We start from the raw sequence: 19578 nt of genomic DNA on the forward strand, positions 1-19578 counted from the left end.
TGAGTGTGTTAACTGAAACAGTAAAATGTAATTGGACGTCTGCAGAGATGCTCTTTATTTCAGGCGATGTTCAGGATAAAAATGTTGAAGGACTGTCTTTGTGTCTTTGTTTAGAAGCAGAGCGACACAGATGGATCCAGTTCTCAACCCTGTCATCACTGTGGTGGTGGGAAAGACTTTCATTGTGACCTTTGTGGAAAAACTTTCAGTTGGCAAGCCGCCCTAAAAATACATCAACGTAGACACACTGGAGACAAAGTGAAATACTGCAAAGAATGTGGGAGAAGCTTCACCACATCACATCACTTAAAACGTCATGAACTCATTCACAGTGGGGTTAAAAAGCACCTCTGTGAACAGTGTGGGTCATCTTTCATCACTGCAGTCACCCTTAAAAGACACAAACGAGTCCACACAGGAGAGAAACCATACAAGTGCAGACATTGTGAAAAAAGCTTCTCACATTCAGGTAGTCGTAACAAGCATGAACGTGCACACATGGAAGGAAACTACAGCTGTGACCAGTGTGACAAGAGCTTCAGGAATCTCAGTTCATACTCCGAACACAAACGATCCCACATTACTAATAAACTGTTTCACTGTTACCAATGTGCCAAAACATTTACTAAATTATCTGCTCTGTGCAAACATCAGCGTGATCACTCAGGGCTGAAATCACTCCCATCACAGTGAATCTGAAAAGACAGAAAGAACCTCTACTGGTTTCAGGGTCAGACTCAAAATCCTTGAGATCAGGCTCCACAGAGCTCCACATCTCATTCAACCTGACACGTGTTCCTACAGCTTCTTTGGTGTTTCGCAACCACCTAAGAAACACCAACTGAAGGCAGAGCCGAAGAAAAAAAAACTGGTTCCAAACTGGCTCCAAACTGCCGTGGCTTAAAGCTAACAATGAGTGCACTGAAATGTGGTGCAAGTCATTGCTAATAAACAAGCTAGCTGAGAAGAAATGTCCATATTTATATTCTGAGGATATTATTATTTTAGCGGCTAGGAGTAAATGTCAGATGTGCATATCATTCACGTGAAGGGGGCACGGATCGTGCAGAGCATCACACCATCAGCTGGGAGTTAGGAGCCAAATTGCAGTCTGCCGATTTTTGGGGGATGCTTTCCGATGGATCTGTTGACATCACAAAAGTTGAGCAGGAAATCATTTACATTGTGTCTGTGTGACTGATTAAACTGGGTGCTGACCGCACCGCATAGGGGTGGACTTGTGAGACTTCTTGAGGACACAGGCTTGGATGACTGGACAACAAAGTTGGTCGCTGCGTGCACAAACGAGGCTGCTATCAACGTGGGTATGTCCAATGGCGTTGTGCCAAAACTCCGGCAACTTGCTACAGTTGGAGACTCCCTTGTGCACATTCTCTGCACAGCACACACACTGGGAGATTTCTTAAATTCAGATGATCACAAGGATCCTTACTGTGAGACATTTAATCGCTGTGTGGTCAAGCTGATGCTCCAAAAAAAAAAAGTGGAACAAAAAAAAATGCTACACTGAAGAAGCTGTGTGAAGAAAATGGGATCCCCTTTGTAAAACTGGGTAAGTCTCATAATACATGGAGGCATGAAGACCACCTGCCAGCCATTATAATGCAACTGGCTTCGAGAGTGACTTGTAGCATATCTGAAAAAGATTGTTTTCAATGCGTACTAAAAACCGTCCTGGGACTCACCTGAGTAGCTCACTAAAAAAGTTATGTGCACCCCTGGTTAGAGTCTGACAGCTGCTGGTAAGAATGACCTGTAGTAACGCTCCTTCCTACACTGTGGGTGTAAAAGTACTGCTGAACGAGCTGCTCAGTGCTTGTACCGTCTCATGCAGAGGTGGGAGGTGTTGTCCATGATGGATGTGAGCTTAGACCAGCGGTCCGTCATTTGTTTCATACCAGGTCGCGAGAGTTTAGGCTCAAGTATGAAATGTATGGTTTTCAGAGTTTTTAATCATTAACTCAGTTTCCCTGCAACTTCTCCCGTGTGTTATGAATAATTTTTAAATATTTACATGTTACCATAGCGACCAGAGAGCATTAACGGGCAGAGAGGAGGATGTTACTCTCAATGTTGTTGGCGCATTTAAGGAGGAGGCTGCTAATAAAGTTACACAATTACATAGTGAATTCAGGTTTATTATTATATTTACAAAATATCGCAGTTTTTGTCTTGGTCATATCATTTTATTCTTTTGTATTTATCTACAACACCTTAAATGCTGGTCTGGGAAAATATGTTTTGATATTAAACTGGTCCATGGTGCAAAAAAGGTTGGGGACCGCTTGCTTAATACATGATAGACACCAAATAAACAACAAACTCAAAACGCTGCGTCAAATGACCCAGAACCATGACAAGGAGATCTATATTGTCTACATCTATACATAGTGTTGCAATGCTATGAAGGAACTGCAGTGTTTGGAGGAGTTAAACATGCCAGCTAACATTAATATTCTGATTCAAAAGTTTCCATTGAAACTGAGAGAAAAATGAAACAGGATCTTCAAGAGGACTGGCCAAAGAGCATGTTTCCCAGATTTTGGATAACAAATGGAGTTTCAGCTGTGCAAAGGGTCATAGCAAAATGTTTATTCTGTAAACTGTATGGAGGAAAACCCAGCCAACAGTACAGCGTAGTATTGTAAAACGGTATGTAGTAGTGCTCACTTGCATGACAAGCAGAGCCGTGCACCTTGAAGGGATTACTTTTTAGATACTGACTCATGTTTAATGCAACATCACAAAGTTATTGCTTGTCATGAAGTGAAAACCAGCTCTCCCTCCAGGACTATTTGACAGAAAAGAAGGTGGGAACAAATCCAGTACATTACAGACCTCTCTGGAAACTGGATTTGAGAATATTTACCACTGCTACAAGAATGACAGAAATGGATAAAAAGTTGTTTTGTGCCTGGAGATGTTGTCATGGTTAGATCCCAATGTAAAAACCTCGAAGGTCTTGGGTATTCTGAAAAATCATAACAACCTTTGCAGATAAGAAAGGTCTGGTACGTGTAGTTCGTCTTCACACAAAAACAAACGTGATTGAAAAACCTGTAACAAAAATTACTTTTGTTATGTGAAGCTACAAACTGATGAACTAGGTTACTGGTAGAAGGATGTATGAATGAAACATGGTCTGCCCTCTTATGCATATTGTATGAATGTATCATGACTTATTATGGCTCCTTTAAGTTAAAAACCACTCCTGCATGTTTTAGTAATAAAATCTTTCATCAGTTTCATAAATTGTAACACTGCTCATTTTAAGTGTTTTTCATTTAGTGCAACAGCTGGATATTAACCTCATAATCAACATAAGCAGCAAACATAATATAGCCATGAGATGTATTTTGTATTTTGTGCAGGAAAAGCTGCTCTGTACCGTAAACGCTGAGCATCAAAGTCTGTGTCCAGCCAGAGACGTCTACCTCAGATAAAACTGACATATTAGATATCAAATAACTGAAATGGCTGAAACTTTAATCCCAATGTAAAACAGAAGAAAGTTCCTCCATCTCTTTAACTGTGTTTTGTTCTGTACTTTGTCGTAAATTTGTGAGTGTGAACAAGAGTCTGATACATGAAAACACCCATTCAAAGGCATTGTGTAGTGCAGATTAGGCTGTGTTAGTCAGATGACGTCAAAACACAAATCTAAAGCAGGTTTTCCATCTATCAGGAACAACGTGAGCGTTCAAAGCTGTCATAGAAAATGTTTTTAGTTTAAGGTCAAAAATATATATGAAAAAAATCTAAAGTAAACCATACTCATTAAACCCAACATATTATTACTGCTTTGAGAATTACATGGAAAAAACAATAACAGATGAAATACTAATTCAAGAGTAAAGTAAAAATGTCAATATAAAGTTGATATTTCATGTAAAACTAGATAGTACAGAATTAGTAAACGTGCACGTTAAAGTGAGATTTTGTTCATTTTTATCTTGTTTTGTTCACACATACTTGACTCGACTCGACTTTTGTAATTCCTTTATGATCACGTTGTTCTAAAAAGCTTCCAGTTAATCCAAAATGCTGGAGTTAGAGTCCTGACAGCAGACAAATCATCTTTCTACCTTGTTAGCTTCTCTTCACTGGCTCCATGTTAAATCTAGAATTGAATATAAAGTCCTGAATAATCAGACCCCATCATTTCTTAAAGACTTTGTACTGTAGTACCGTATGATCGCAACAGAGCACGTCGCTCTCAGACTGCAGTCGTACTTTTGGTTATTAGTTTTGAAAACTAGAATGAGAGCAGAGCTTTCAGATATCAGACCTCTCTCCTGTTGAACCAGCTTCCAGTTTGGATTTGGGAAACAGACTCTTCTCTCTGCTTTTTCTTCCCACCTTCACAAAGTGTTTGCTCATAGGGGGTCGTCTGCTTGTTGAGGTTTTTATCTAATACTGGTTTCAAGTTTGTCCAGGCCTTTAATGTTCATGTTTGTTCTTCTTATTCTGCTTAGCAGTAGAAAATCTACATAAATAAAGCTTCTATGCCATAAAAAGAAAAAAAATGCTTCCTTGAAAAGACTAAATTTACAGGTTAATATTGAATATTACATAAAATAAACTGTGTATGGAGTGTTTTTGAATGGGAGAGATGTAGAAATAGTCACAGTCAGTGAGGCAGAATCTGTGGAAAGGTGAATTTAACAAAAACAAAGAAAGTGAGCCTTTATTATTGGCTGGACATGACGCTACAAAATAAGAAGCAAACAGGGAACTGAAGGAAAACCTAAACTGGAAACAGCTAAACAGAGGATCAAGTGAAACATGGAGAACATAGCAAAAACCTGACAACCAGGAACAAGGAGCATGAGACAAACACAAAGGAGGAAATGCAGAGTGAAACACCGAGATGACAAACACACGATTCGACATGGAGTAGAAGCAAACACACAGCAAATATACACAAAGAAATGAGATGATGGAGAACAGGTGGGAACACAGCTTCAATTAAATAGATGTGACGAGGCGGGGAGCAGAGCTGAAGACATGACACAAGACACAGACTGTCAAAGTAAAACAGGAAATACAAGACAGACACAGATGCAGTCTCAACACTGAGAAATGGTAACATGAGAATAGGTGAGGTGAGCCGCAGGAAGAGAACAGAAACCAGGAACAATCAGAGGTGGGTCGAGTATCCAAAAATTGTACTCAAGTAAGAGTAGCATTACTTTAAAATATTATTACTGAAGTAAAAGTGAAAAGTAGTCGTCAAAAAAGTTACTCAAGTAAGAGTAAAAAAGTACTTGGCGAAAAGACTACTCAAGTAGTGAGTAACTGTTTGAAATGTCCGATTTATTTTTTAAATAAATGTTATCAGACAAACAAAAATAAATAAATATACAAATTTTACCATTTTCAAAAGGAATATATGTAAAAACATCAACAAAATAAGGCACAACAATTCTAATTTCCAGATTTCAGTTTTTCACAACATAAAGCTTTTTTCACCAATACCTACAGTAAATAATATAAATATATAAACAGTGCAAACAATTTCCAGTGACAAGATTTGCTGTAAACTTTATATTAATTTTGCTCCAAATGCCACAGCAGCCTCAGAGAAAACAGAACGAGGCATCTTGAACATATGTACATACAAGCCAGCTCACTTTACCATAAATTGTATGGGTGTGCATCTATTTCTGCATATTTAGCAAACATGTGCCATTTCTTCACTCAGTGAGGTGATGGTTAAGCTTCAGCGGCAGTTTGCTCTCAAGGTTCTTTCTGTGAAGTTGTGACTGTTTAGCAGTGAACAGGAGTCCTGCATGACTGAGAAGTCCTTCACAAGCTCCAGATGCAGGAAGAGCTGTGTTGACTTTGATTGACAGCTTCTTGATGTGAGGAACGCCATGCAATAGATCCACGCCTCCAGTGAATGGACATGAAAGGTACCGCTCCAGCCCTGCTTCTGGCTTTCCTGACCCCATGGATCCATCATCTTCGTCGAATAGGCTGCTGTTTGTGCTGGCCTCATCCAGCTCTGTGTCTAGGTGATGTCTGATGAAGTGGAGACCTGTGGAAAGATGTATGGTTTTCAAAAGAATTAGGTCTGGTCATTATATTGCTGTATACACTGCAAAGCTGCAGATGTTTGTTTGGAGCTAGCCTCCAAAAGCTGGCCATACACTGTGCGACTTTTGGCCCATTTTGAGCCGATTTGTCAGTTGCGCAACCGTTTTGGGGATCGGCCCGTGTTTTGCCTTAATCGTGTGTGCATCGTGTCGTATACATGGGGTAATGAAAAGCAGTTAACACCTCACGACCAGCTCCCAATCATCAATCGTATGGTCACATGATAATCAAACCTGTTTGAAATCCTGTCGCCCCTCAACGCAGCCTCTCACACTGCGCATGCACAAACACAGAAATGACAGAGAAAAGGTGGAGCAGCACGGCAGTGCAGCGTGTGATCTGGACACAAGAGATGGAGGCACAACTTGTAGGATGAGGCAAGCTCATCTGAGTACGTAAGCGTAGAGCTGCCACCCAGGCAAAAGAAAAATAGAGCTATATCATGTTATAATGTGAAAATTTTATTGTTCTAACAATATACTTTTCATGTTCGTGCAATATAATATTTATATTGTACGAACATGATAATAATGTATATTGTAATAACTTTTTACTTTCTACTTTTTAATAAATGGTAAATGGCCTGCATTTGTATAGCGCTTTTCTAAGGACCCCAAAGCGCTTCACACTACATTCAGTCATTCACACATTCACACACTGGCGATGGCAGCTACATTGTAGCCACAGCTGCCCTGGGGCGCACTGACAGAGGCGAGGCTGCCGGACACTGGCGCCACCGGGCCCTCTGACCACCACCAGAGAATAGGAGAAAAAATTGTTTGGGAGGATTTGAGGGTCGACGTTCCAGTTCACACTCCACACCAGTTTATGGTGGTAAAGCACCATTATGTTGTTTGACAACTGCCAATAAACCATAAAGGAGAAGAAGAAGGGGCGGAGCAAAGTAAGAACGTTCCACGAGAGGAGGTGTTGGCACAGAGAGCTGCTTTTTCATTCAAAGAGAATAAAGTAGTACCGCCGTTTGGATCGATATCTGCATCGATCTGCCCACCCTTGTCTCCTGGATCGTAGCTGAGATCAGCGTGAACCACGTGGGTCTCTGCTCCCTGATCTGTTTCCTGTGTTTGGAAAGAGTTGCAGCTTCATCGCGGAGTTTCTCTCGGTTTGTGGGCTCATCTAAAGGTAAGCACCGAGCTAACTTTACTGTGAGTTCAGTTCATGTTGAGTTTAGCTCCTGAATGAGGTCTTCTGCTGCTCTCCTCGGTGTCTGTTCACAGTTTATTGTGAACACGTTGAGAGAAGAGTGAGAGAGTGTTTGGAGAAAAACACCAACTAATCATTAGCTCAGCATGCTGGGAGAAGTTGAGTGTTTGCTGTGATGCACAGGAAGATGTTAACAAAAACTAATGAAACAGAGATGAAAGTAAACAGTGTTCATATTTGAAAGCACAGAGAATAAAAATATATTGTGGTGGTTAATTTGCAGCTCTTGGTGATTTGGGAGAACCATGTTTTTAATCATGTTGTGGATTCAATGTTGGGTTTTATTTCATTTTGTCTACAGAAGTTTGTCCCACCTGTGATCGTTCAGATTGATTTGTTGGTTTGACTTGAATCATGTGAAGGTTTAAAGCTGCACTTCCCCCAAAAAGAATAAAGTATAATCATGAAGAATGTAATAATGTCTTCCTGTGTCAAACACAGCTGCAGTCAAAGCAGGAAGGAAAGCACTGAAACCACTGATCAATGACCACGAGTACTGTGGGAAATATAAATGTTGTAATTTTAAATAAAACAACATTAATCAAGAGGTTTAAGAAGGTTTAAACTGGAAGACATTTAAAGTAGTGTTTTGCTTGTAACTGCATACGTGCCTGCGCAGATTAGAACAGGATGTACTCAGGATGTGTCATATACGATCATGGGGCCTCACAACGAGAAACAGGAAACAGATGGAGGTGAGAGAGTGCTGAAACCGTTAGTGAGGAACAAACATCAATACTATAAAAGGAGTTGCAGACAACTGCCGCGCATGTTATGTTATCTGCTTACGCATGAAGGGGCGTGAACCCTGACATGTAAAACTGTGTATTGAAGTGCTTCCTCTTTGAGATCTACTGGACTACGCTGAGGGTGGTGTCGTGTACATCTCCCACATATGTGCTTAATAAATAATTGTTGTTGACTGGACAAGATCTGAGTAATGTTTTTTTGTTCTCAGCCCAACATCAAAGAATCAGGACAGTACCGTTCAGAGAGTTGGGGAATGGCTGCACAGAATCAAACTTTTAGGAATGGTGGAGGTGGTGGGACTGGAGGGCTGAAGGAGTTGAAAGTGTGGGGTGGGGGAGTAACAGGTCTGTCCCTAGTTGTGGAAACCACAGGAGGAGCTGTTCAGGCTGTTGCTGGGTGTGAATTGTTGATGGAGTCTTTAAACTTGTAGTTGCTGTTTTCCAGACTGAAGCAGAGTCGTTAGCTGAAAACTGGTTTTAGAGGTTCATTCAGGACACCTTCTCAGGCTCTTACAGCCTTACCTGTATCATAACAAAGTGTATAAACCCCAATCCACCTTTAACATGGTCCTTCTCCCAAACCTTCAAATAGGACTTTCTGGCCCTGTCATAGTAAAGGGCTGCTTAGAATATTAGAGCCAATGTCACAAAGTTCCTCCTGAAGTATAAGTGAGTGAGAGAGTTTCCTCACTTTGCAGCACAACACGTCTCACAAGATTTCTACAAGCAATCAGAGTGAAATTTGTACTTTGTGTTGTCAGATGAACATATGAGACACTTTGACTCTTCAGTGCAGTGTGGAGCCTAACAAAGATCTGTTTTGTGTCCCAGCTGATCAGCAGGAGGAGAAGAGTCTGACGGAGCAGCAGAGGAACATTTTCAGCCATCTGGACTCAGCTGAGTCACTACAGAGGAAACAATGAGCTCAACACAGGAGGTGAGGAAAATATCACAGTTTCACCAAATAATCAGTCACGTCTAAAACTCTCATCCTCCCAACCTGTTATATGACTGTGTTGCATATTATTATATATTATGTTGTTTTTTAGAGACCACAGCACATGTTAAAATAAGGAAGGTTTATTCATAAAAAATATTTATTAATCAAACAGACAAAACATTTTTTTCATCATCCCCAAAAATACACATTCAAAGCACCACAACAGCAGCCCGATATCAGACAGAAGCTGTCAGCTGAGCTCTGTAGAGTGGGCAATTATAATGAAGCTCTTCAGTTTGATTTGTAGATTCAAGCTGCTCTTCATATGTTTGGCCAGCAGATGTCACCAAAGAGGACTGTGTTGAAAAGCTTTGAGTAATGAACCTTTTTCAATACAAGCTTCAGTGTTTCAGAAAGCTTCATTTGGCCATCACTGATATAAATAATATTATAGAAATGATCAGAGGAGGCAAAAGTACATTTACTCTATACTTAAGTAGAAGTACAGATATTAGTGTTAAAAAATACTTCAGTAAAAGTATTCATTCACCTTCTTTCCTTAAGTAACAGTGAAAAAGTAGAGGCTCTGAAATGTAATCAGAGTAAAAAAGTAAAAGTAGCTCCTTGAAGAACTTTTTAACCACATGTTTTTATCCAAAGTTAACTGAACCTTGTGCTTTATTAATGTAATAATAAACTAAGATTAGTAGATGAAGTACAAACTATTTATTTCTAATAAAGGTTCTCTGTTTGAATCAGTTAAGTAGAAAATGAAGGAAAATAAAACATATGTGTATTTTCTGTTGCCTACATTGTAGAGGGTGACTTTGCCTCTAAACAGGAACATGAGCAGGGAAGAGGTTAAAGTGGGATTGAGCAGGTGGGAACCCTAAAATCAGCTGTAGTGGCTCAGCGTGGGGAAAAGAATCACAGCTCACAATAATTTCTGTTGAGAGCTCCAGTAGATTTTCTTCAAGTACAGGCTGTGATCAGCTGACCTGCTGCTCTCTGTGGATGTACTAGGGCTGCACGATTTTGCATAAAATGAGAATCACGATTTTTTTGACTTAGAATTGAGATCACGATTCTCTCACGATTTTCTTTTCCAGTATAAATATTTCTTGCACTTATTAACTGCACATCAACTTCGTAACAGTTGAGACTGAACATAAAAACAATAAATAAACATAAAAACAACAAATGTCTCACGTTTTGTTGTTGCCGCAAAATGTTGTACTGCTTGAAATTCTGTCTCCACCGTTGCTCGACGCTGCGTGTATAGAGCAGGTAGTGCAACAATAGAAAAATGGTTGCGGGACGGCACCGTGTAGCGTTTGTCTAGGGTGTTGCCGCAGGTTGCCGACCCCTGGTCTAGGGTGTTGATCATTTTCCTAAATCCCTCGTTTTGCACAGTGTTGATGGGAGCCATATCTTTGGTCAGGTGATAAGTGATAGCCTCCGTAATTTCTTTGTGCCTGCGGGAGTTCGACGGGTATAGGGAAGCGCTGTATAAGGTTCCCGTTATTGATGTTTGGGTGGTTGACCGGGACGGATTTTCTCCTGTCACTTTCTTGGCCTTTACAGCTTCATCTCTCACATGCTCTCCGTTGTTTTTTCCCCTGCCAATTTTATCAGCAAGCTGGCTTCTGTATCACGTGGTATAAGGCTCCGCCCATGTCATTTGTTGAGCAGGAAGAGTGAGCGCTTGTTTTCATGTCCCGGATCAAAATGCGGTACAATCGTCATCTTTTTTTTTTTTTTTTTTAATTGTTGTCATTCGTAAATGAGATCGCACATAAGTATGAATTGAGATCGCGATTTTCTAACGATTAATTGTGCAGCCCTAACATCTCACTTTAACTCCTGACTATGACTCACAGTTTTGCCTCTTTCATCTCTTTTTATGTTTCATACCCTGGTGATTAGTACACGATCAGGATTGTGTTTCATGTCTTACTTTTCAGGCTCAAATCAGTTTGATGCCCTTAGTGATGAAATAACTCCCCTCAAATTCCTCAAACCGAAAGTAAAAAGTCTGTTTTGAAAATATAATGAGTAGAAAGTCCTTTTTTTAAATGTGGGGAGTAAAAGTAAGGAAAATAAGGAAAAAATGATTTTAGAGTGTTTGAACAGTCATAAATTATTTTTAACAGCAGGTTGGATGTAATGTGTTTCTACTACCAGCAGGTGGGGATAAGAGACCTTTAAGGTGTTTGGTGCCACACTCCACCTTCAGGTTTAAAACTAGTGTTAATGGAGGGAGTTTGAAGGTTGAGTTTGTTCCACGACTGCATTTCACTCACTGCCTCTGTTTGTATCTCTGTCACTGCAGGACCAACATGGAGTGAGAAGTCAGCGCTCTCAGGAGGCCGACAAACCTCACAGAAGAAAGGGAGAGAAAAAACACACCTGTGACGAGTGTGGGAAGGATTTTATTGGGAAAGAGTCACTAAAACATCATCAGGTCATCCACACTGGAGAGAGACCATTCAGCTGTGACTTGTGTGGAAAGTCTTTTTCCTGGAAGAGTACTCTAAAAAGACACCAACTCATCCACAGTGGAGTTAAAGCGTACAGCTGTGATCAGTGTGGAAGAGCTTTTACTCACAGTTGCAACTTAAAGGCTCATCTAGTTACCCACTCTGGAATTAAGGCATACAGCTGTGACATCTGTGGGAAAACCTTCAGCCAGTTAGGGAACCGAAATAAACACCTACGCATTCACACCAGACATGTTGTGTACTGCTGTGAACAGTGTGGCAAACAGTTTATAACCAACACGCAGTTACAACGCCACATGTTTACCCACACTGAGGAGAGACCTTATAAATGTGACCTGTGTGAGAAGACTTTTAAATCTCCACATTACCTGAGACAACACCAACAGATCCACACCAGAAAGAGACTCTCGAAGCGCAGTTACTGTGAGGTATGTATTTATGTTTTTATCTTGTCATTTTAGCCTGACTGTTTGGAACAACTCTGCTCATTAAACTGTGTTAGCATGTTAGCAATTCTACTGCATGAAAAAGGCTGCATCTGAGGTGGCACAGTTAATCTGCCTCAGATTGTTTTGCAGCAAGTTTCATAATCTGAAAAAAAGACATAATGTCATATGTACAGACTAGAGATGGACCGATCCGATATTATGTATCGGTATCTGTCTGATACTGACGTAAATTACTGGATCGGATATCGGAGAGAAATAAAAAATGTAATCTGATCCATTAAATATCAACAAAGCACCTCACAAAACTTGTGACATGGCGTAACTCGGCTCATAACCATAGCATGTGGCAGCAGTATGCATCACGTGATAGAGTGGTTGTGGCGCGCGGGACCTGTCTGCAGTCTGTTTGAACATTTGGAGCCTCGCTACCAATCCGGCATTTCATCTCCGAGGAAGTTTTCCCAGAGAGAAGTAAAGCAAGTGTGTAAGTTCATCTCTGAATGTTTGTAAAGCATTCCAGCGTTAAGCTTAACAACCGATATATGGAGCGACTGCCTCTTCTCTCTCCCTCCCTCTCCTGCTGCTACTTCAATCATGAAACTGATTAATGATCAGCTGATCGGCTTTTCTGTCGCGAGTCCGTCTCTCTTGTTTGTTTTTGGCCCACTTCGCACCAGAAAGAGGAAACCAGCGGCTGAACAACTGCAGCACGTTTTAGCTTGATAAGCTGTTGTTAGAATTTATTTACGTTCCACACCAGGATCTTTTTCTACGTAACTGATGGCTGGTAACTGTGCAGGGGCGGATCTAGCAAAGTTTAGCCAGGGGGGCCGATAGGGCATTAACAGGGAAAAGGGGGCACAAAGACATATTTTTCTTTCTTATTCTCATTTAAAATGTCTAGCTTTTAATAAATAATTATACGAAGCTTACACCCAAAGTTTTAATCTGATGTAAAATGTATAGAAGTTCATTACTGTATATAGTAACTGTTAAGTCTAATATACCCTAGTAAGCTATAGCACTTTTTCCTTTGGGAAGGTACCATCTGTGCAGTCTGCAAATCTGTTGAAGATGTTGAATCTATTTAAATGTTCTTGAAAAATAATTGATTTCCTTGCAAGTATCATGAGGTGGAGGGTGGGTGGTTCCCATTTTGTTTTTTGTTTTTTTGTTTTGTTTTGTTTTTGCTGGGAGTTGTAGAACTTTATTAGTTAGGGTGCTTAGTCTTTAAAATACCAGAATAGGGAGGATGGAGCAGGTTTAAGTTTATTAGATTGATCAATATTGCTGAACTATGAAATATTTTGGGTGCAGTGTATTTTTTTTTGTTTGTTTGTTTTACTTGAGCATGAACTTATACAAAAAGCAGCAAGATATTAAAAAAACACTTTTATTGATTTAAAACACACTATATCGAATTCATATCAGTATCAGACATAAAAAAAGTGGTATCGTGCCATCTCTAGTACAGACCCAATGTCTGATTTCCACACATGAGGACTTACATGTAAGCTTTAATCTGCAGTTGATCGAATCCCACTGAGCAGTCCTTCCCTTTAAATCTAACCTCTCTTCTTCCTCTCCTGTCCTGTGTGTCTTATCTTTCTCCATCTCTGAGTGAAGTTAGCTCTCTTTCTTTTCTCTCCCTGTGATGTACAGCAGCTGGACCTTTAGCCAGCAACACACTGTGAGACAAACTGCACACAAACAGTTTGTGTGTTTGCTGATGTTTGTTGATAGAAACGCTGCATTTGAAATTACCTGTTTGTTCAGGTGCTGTGCAAAAAAGAAAGAAGAACAACGTCTCATAGGGCTGCACGATGTTGCATAAAATGAGAATCACAATTTTTTTGCTTAGAATTGAGATCACGATTCTGTCACGATTTTCTTTTCTAATATAAATATTTATTGCACTTATTAACTGCACATCAACTTCGTAATAGTTGAGACTGAACATAAGAACAATTTCGTCTCCACCGTTGCTCGACACTACGTGTACACAGCAGGTAGTGCAACATTTGAAAAATAGTTGCGGGATGCCACTGTGTAGCGTTTGTCTAGGGTAGGGGTCAGCAACCTTTAACACCCAAAGAGCCATTTGGACCCGGGTTCCACGCAAAAGAAAACGATGGGGGCGCAAATACTTTTTGACATCTCAAATGAAGATAACACTGTATATATTGTTTTTACCTTTATGCTTTGTGTGAACAACTAAGGTGTGTTGCTTATGAAGTCCATGAAGTGCTACAGAGAAAATTACATTTTATTTCTGTAATTAACACATTTTGAACTCTTAAAGAAATATAACAAAAGGAAAGACACCCAGCTGAACTAAAATGATCCATGTAGCAAAGAAAAACTGCTGTGAGCCGCCACCCTTATATCGCCTTTGGGCTTTTGGAGCCTTGACCTGACTTTAAAAAAAAAAACTGGAAAAAAGCACTATGCTGCTAAAAGATGAAAAATAGATATTTGCAAAATTCTGCCTAAATATGTATTTTACCTGGTTAATGTGTGTGGCGAGGCGTGGTCTGCAGCGCTGCTGCAGGGGAGGCAGATGCACCTGAGCGGGATTCGCAATCACGCCTCGCCGCCTTAACGTCTGTGCTCTCTATGCTGTTGTGTTGGTGTGTGTTGGGCTATGAGCTGAAAAGCTACAGCCGGCTGTATGCGTACAGCAACCGTGTGTGAAAAGTGCTCAATAAAGAGATGCTGAAAAGCATCTTCATACAAACATCGTCGGGTCTGCCCTGATATGTTTACAATGGGACTTCTGCTCCTGAACCTCTGCGCACAGCGTCTGCAGATCGGGGTTGTACGAAGTCAGTTTCATCTTTACACAGGACTGTAAGCTGTCATCTGTGAGGCGTGAGCGGCGTTTGTTTTTAACATAGTTCATGGTGGAGAACAGCTGCTGACATAATGTGGATCCGAAGATCCATAATTGGCCTACCTGGGGTTGAAAGTCTCGATAAATTGCACGGCATTTCGGGCGGTATATCGGCTTCCGCTAGTGTGACGCTTATTTTGAGCGAAAAAAAAAAATAGAATATAATTTTATTTTTATATTTCAATATCACAATAATCTTCCAATTTAGAACTACAAGTTAAAAAAGAACTAACATAAATAAAATACACTTCAGCTAAATACTTCTAATTTATTTCCCAAACCACGCGGAGCCGCACTGTAAGGACTAAAGACCCACATGCGGCTCCGGAGCCGCAGGTTGCCGACCCCTGGTCTAGGGTGTTGATCATTTTCCTAAATCCCTCGTTTTGCACAGTGTTGATGGGAGCCATATCTTTAGCCAGGTGATAAGTGAAAGCCTCTGTAATTTCTTTGTGCCTGCGGGAGTTCGACGGCGCTGTATAAGGTTCCCGTTATTGATGTTTGGGTGGTTGACCGGGACGGATTTTCTCCTGTCACTTTCTTGGCCTTTACAGCTTCATCTCTCACATGCTCTCCGTTGTTTTTTCCCCTGCCAATTTTATCAGCAAGCTGGCTTCTGTATCACGTGGTATAAGGCTCCGCCCATGTCATTTGTTGAGCAGGAAGAGTGAGCGCTTGTTTTCATGTCCCGGATCAAAATGCGGTACAATCGTCATCTTTTTTTTCTCCTTTTTTTTTTAATCGTTGTCATTTGTAAATGAGATCGCACATAAGTATGAATTGAGATTGCGATTTTCTAACGATTGATTGTGCAGCCCTAACATCTCACTTTAACTCCTGACTATGACTCACAGTTTTGCCTCTTTCATCTCTTTTTATGTTTCATACCCTGATGATTAGTACACGATCAGGATTGTCTTTCAATTCAATTTTATTTATATAGCGCCAAATCACAACATAAGTCGTTATGTTTCATGTGTTACTTTTCAGGCTCAAATTGGTTTGATGCCCTTAGTGATGAAATAACTCCCTTCAAATTCCTCAAATCAAAAGTAAAAAGTCTGTTTTGAAAATACAATGAGTAGAAAGTCCTTTTTTTAAATGTGGGGAGTAAAAGTAAGGAAAATAAGGAAAAAATGATTTTAGAGTGTTTAAACAGTCATAAATTATTTTTAACAGCAGGTTGGATGTAATGTGTTAGAACTACCAGCAGGTGGGGATAAGAGACCTTTAAGGTGTTTGGTGCCACACTCCACCTTCAGGTTTAAAACTAGTGTTAATGGAGGGAGTTTGAAGGTTGAGTTTGTTCCACGACTGCATTTCACTCACTGCCTCTGTTTGTATCTCTGTCACTGCAGGACCAACATGGAGCGAGAAGTCAGCGCTCTCAGGAGGCCGACAAACCTCACAGAAGAAAGGGAGAGAAAAAACACACCTGTGACGAGTGTGGGATGGGTTTTATTGGGAAGGATGATCTAAAACGTCACCAGGTCATCCACACTGGAGAGAAACCGTTCAGCTGTGATTTGTGTGGAAAGTCTTTTTCCAGGAAGAGTACTCTAAAGATACACCAACTCATCCACAGTGGAGTTAAAGCATACAGCTGTGATCAGTGTGGCAAAGCTTTTACTCACAGTAGCTACTTACAGAAGCATCTAGTTACCCACTCTGGAATTAAGGCATACAGCTGTGACATCTGTGGGAAAACCTTCAGCCAGAGAGGGAACCTAAATACACACCTACGCATTCACACCAGACATGTTGTGTACTGCTGTGATCAGTGTGGCAAACATTTTACAAGAAACCAGCATTTACAACAACACATGTTTACCCACACTGAGGAACAACCTCATAAATGTGACCTGTGTGAGAAGACTTTTAAATCTATAGATTACCTAAGACGACACCAACAGATCCACACCAGAAAGAGACTCTACAAGTGCAGTTACTGTGAGGTATGTATTTATATTTTTAACTTGTCATTTTAGCCTGACTGTTTGGAACAACTCTGCTCATTAAACTGTGTTAGCTAGGGGTGGGTTTTGATAATCGATTTACCGATTAAAATCGATTCTGGCTTGGATAACGTGACATCGATTCATTAAACTCCTGAATCGATTTTTTAAATATAATTTTATTTTGCCCGAAACACCCGAATCTCAGGTGAAACATCACAAAATTTCGACAACCACCAAACAGTAAATGAGAGCAGGTACACGGATTCTGCACGAAGACATAAACACAAAGCGCCGACCCGCAGATCAGAATCAGTGAGATGTCACCTTTCTCACCTGATAGCACGGACACGGTCGGGGCTGAAAGTTTGCAGCTCACTGATTCTGATGTTTCATCAATTCTACTGCATGAAAAAGCAGCTCTGAGTGATTATTCAGATTTTCATTTCAGTTATGATTTTGTTTGTTTTTTATTTGCTCTTTATTTCAGGCGACGTTCAGGATAAAAGTGTTGAAGGACTGACTTACACTGTCTTTGTGTCTTTGTTTAGAAGCAGAGCGACACAGATGGATCCAGTTCTCAACCCTGTCATCGCTGTGGTGGTGGGAAAGACTTTCGTTGTGACCTTTGTGGAAAAACCTTCAGTCACCAATACACCTTAAAAGTACATCAACGTAGACACACTGGAGACAAACTGAAATACTGTAAAGAATGTGGGAGAAGCTTCACCACATCACATCACTTAAAAAAACATGAACTGATTCACAGTGGGGTGTAAAAGCATGTCTGTGATCAGTGTGGGTCATCTTTCATTACTGCATGGGAGCTTAAAACACACAAACGAGTCCACACAGGAGAGAAACCATACAAGTGCAGACACTGTGACAAAAGCTTCTTACAATCAGGTAATCGTAACAGGCACGAACGTACACACGGAAGGAAACTACGGCTGTGACCAGTGTGACAAGAGCTTCAGGAATCTCAGTTCATACTCCGAACACAAACGATCCCACGTTACTAATAAACTGTTTCACTGTTACCAATGTGCCCAAACATTCACCTCATTGTCTGCTCTGTGCAAACATCAGCGTGATCACTCAGGGCTGAAATCACTCCCATCACTGGATCACAGTGAATCTGAAGAGACAGAAAGATCTTCTTGTGGTTTCAGGGTCAGACTCAAAAAGCTTGAGATCAGGCTCCACAGAGTTCAGGTGTAAAAATGTGATGAGGCAGCTGTGAATGAACATGTTCTTCTAGTGTACTGAGAAAAATTAAACAGGTGATGAGTAAGATAAACATGTTAAATTGTGTATATTCTGTGTGTAATTTCTTACTGTCTGTATAATTCTGTGTATTAAACTCTGTTCCAAGAATATTACTCTTTTCCAGAGGATCTTTTCGAGTGCCTTGATTTTAACTGACTCTAAAAAAAGCCGGATCTCCACAGAGATCCATGATGGCTTTGCGACCAAAGCAGACAGCGGTATAAACGCTGTCTCCAGCTATACAACACAATACTTCTATACGATTTGAGTAAGACCAAAGTTATACAAACTCATTCATTTTTTAGAAGGGTTTTAAAACTGTCCAATGTTGAGGAGGTCCTGATGTGAATGGACAGTTTGTTCCACAATTTAAGGAGCAGTCACAGCAAAGGCCTGGTCTCCTCTGTGTTTAATGTGGACCGTGGACAGCCAAGAGCATCTGATCCACAGACCTCCGTGATATTGCAGGAATGTACCAATTTAAATAATCTGAAAGGTATGAGGGTTCAGACCTATGCAACACCTTAAAAACAAATAATAAAATCTTAAAATGAATTCAAAAACTGACTGGCAGCCAGTGTAAGGATGCCAGTATGGGAGATATGTGGTCTCGGTTGCGTGTGCCCGTTAGTAACCTTGCTGCAGCATTTTGGATCAGCTGCAGTCGGCTGACTGACGACAGACTAACACCAGAGTAAAGACTATTACAAAAGTCCAGGCGAGCTGAAATGTAATTGCTAATATATATTTGTGTGTTGCCACACCTTCATTTTCCCGAGAGATTCTATTTTACAAACACTCCTTTATCCATCCATCCATCCATCCATCCATCCATCTTCATCCGCTTTATCCGGGGCCTGGTCGCGGGGGCAGCAGCCTAAGCAAAGAGGCCCAGACCTCCCTCTCCCCAGCCACCTCCTCCAGCTTATCCGGGGGAATACCAAGGCGTTCCCAGGCCAGCCGAGAGATATAATCTCTCCAGCGTGTCCTGGGTCTGCCCCGGGGCCTCCTCCCGGTGGGACATGCCTGGAACACCTCACCCAGGAGGCGCCCAGGGGGCATCCTTGTCAGATGCCCGAACCACCTCAGCTGTCTCCTTTCGATGTGGAGCAGCAGCTGCTCTACTCTGAGCCCCTCCCGGATGGCCGAACTTCTCACCCTATCTCTAAGGGAGAGGCCAGCCACCCTTCGGAGGAAGCTCATTTCTGCCGCTTGTATCCGCGATCTCGTTCTTTCGGTCACTACCCACAGCTCGTGGCCATAGGTGAGGGTAGGGACGTAGATCGACCGGTAAATTGAGAGCTTCGCTTTTACACTCAGCTCCCTCTTCACCACGACGGACCGGTGCAGCGTCCGCATTACTGCAGCTGCAGCCCCAATCCGTCTGTCGATCTCCGGCTCCCTTCTCCCATCACTCGCGAACAAGACCCCGAGATACTTGAACTCCTCCACTTGGGGCAGGAACTCATCCCCGACCC

The 19578-nt window shown here is 41.2% G+C and overlaps 1 protein-coding gene and 1 pseudogene across 2 annotated transcripts in view; both read left to right on the forward strand.

Moving 5' to 3' along the window:
- The window catches only part of LOC146566978 (uncharacterized), a 29536-nt pseudogene extending 25987 nt beyond the window's left edge, over positions 1-3549 (forward strand). The window contains exon 6 of the transcript XR_014893864.1: positions 115-3549. The product of XR_014893864.1 is annotated as an uncharacterized LOC146566978 (transcript). The remainder of the gene's footprint in view (positions 1-114) is intronic.
- Positions 3550-8922: 5373 nt separating this feature from the next.
- LOC146566979 (uncharacterized) lies at positions 8923-17756 on the forward strand. The gene is made up of 4 exons (XM_085286601.1): positions 8923-9030; positions 11366-11962; positions 16235-16831; positions 17383-17756. Exons 1-4 carry the CDS (start codon positions 9013-9015, stop codon positions 17608-17610), a joined length of 1440 nt encoding a protein of 479 aa, XP_085142727.1. The 5' UTR covers positions 8923-9012; the 3' UTR covers positions 17611-17756.
- Positions 17757-19578: the final 1822 nt, after the last annotated feature.

The sequence above is a fragment of the Mchenga conophoros genome, linkage group LG9, assembly GCF_057382185.1.
Source record: "Mchenga conophoros isolate Kocher_MC1m ecotype Shallow Benthic linkage group LG9, M_conophoros_male_GT1.1, whole genome shotgun sequence".
In the NCBI taxonomy this organism is placed as follows: Eukaryota; Metazoa; Chordata; class Actinopteri; order Cichliformes; family Cichlidae; genus Mchenga; species Mchenga conophoros.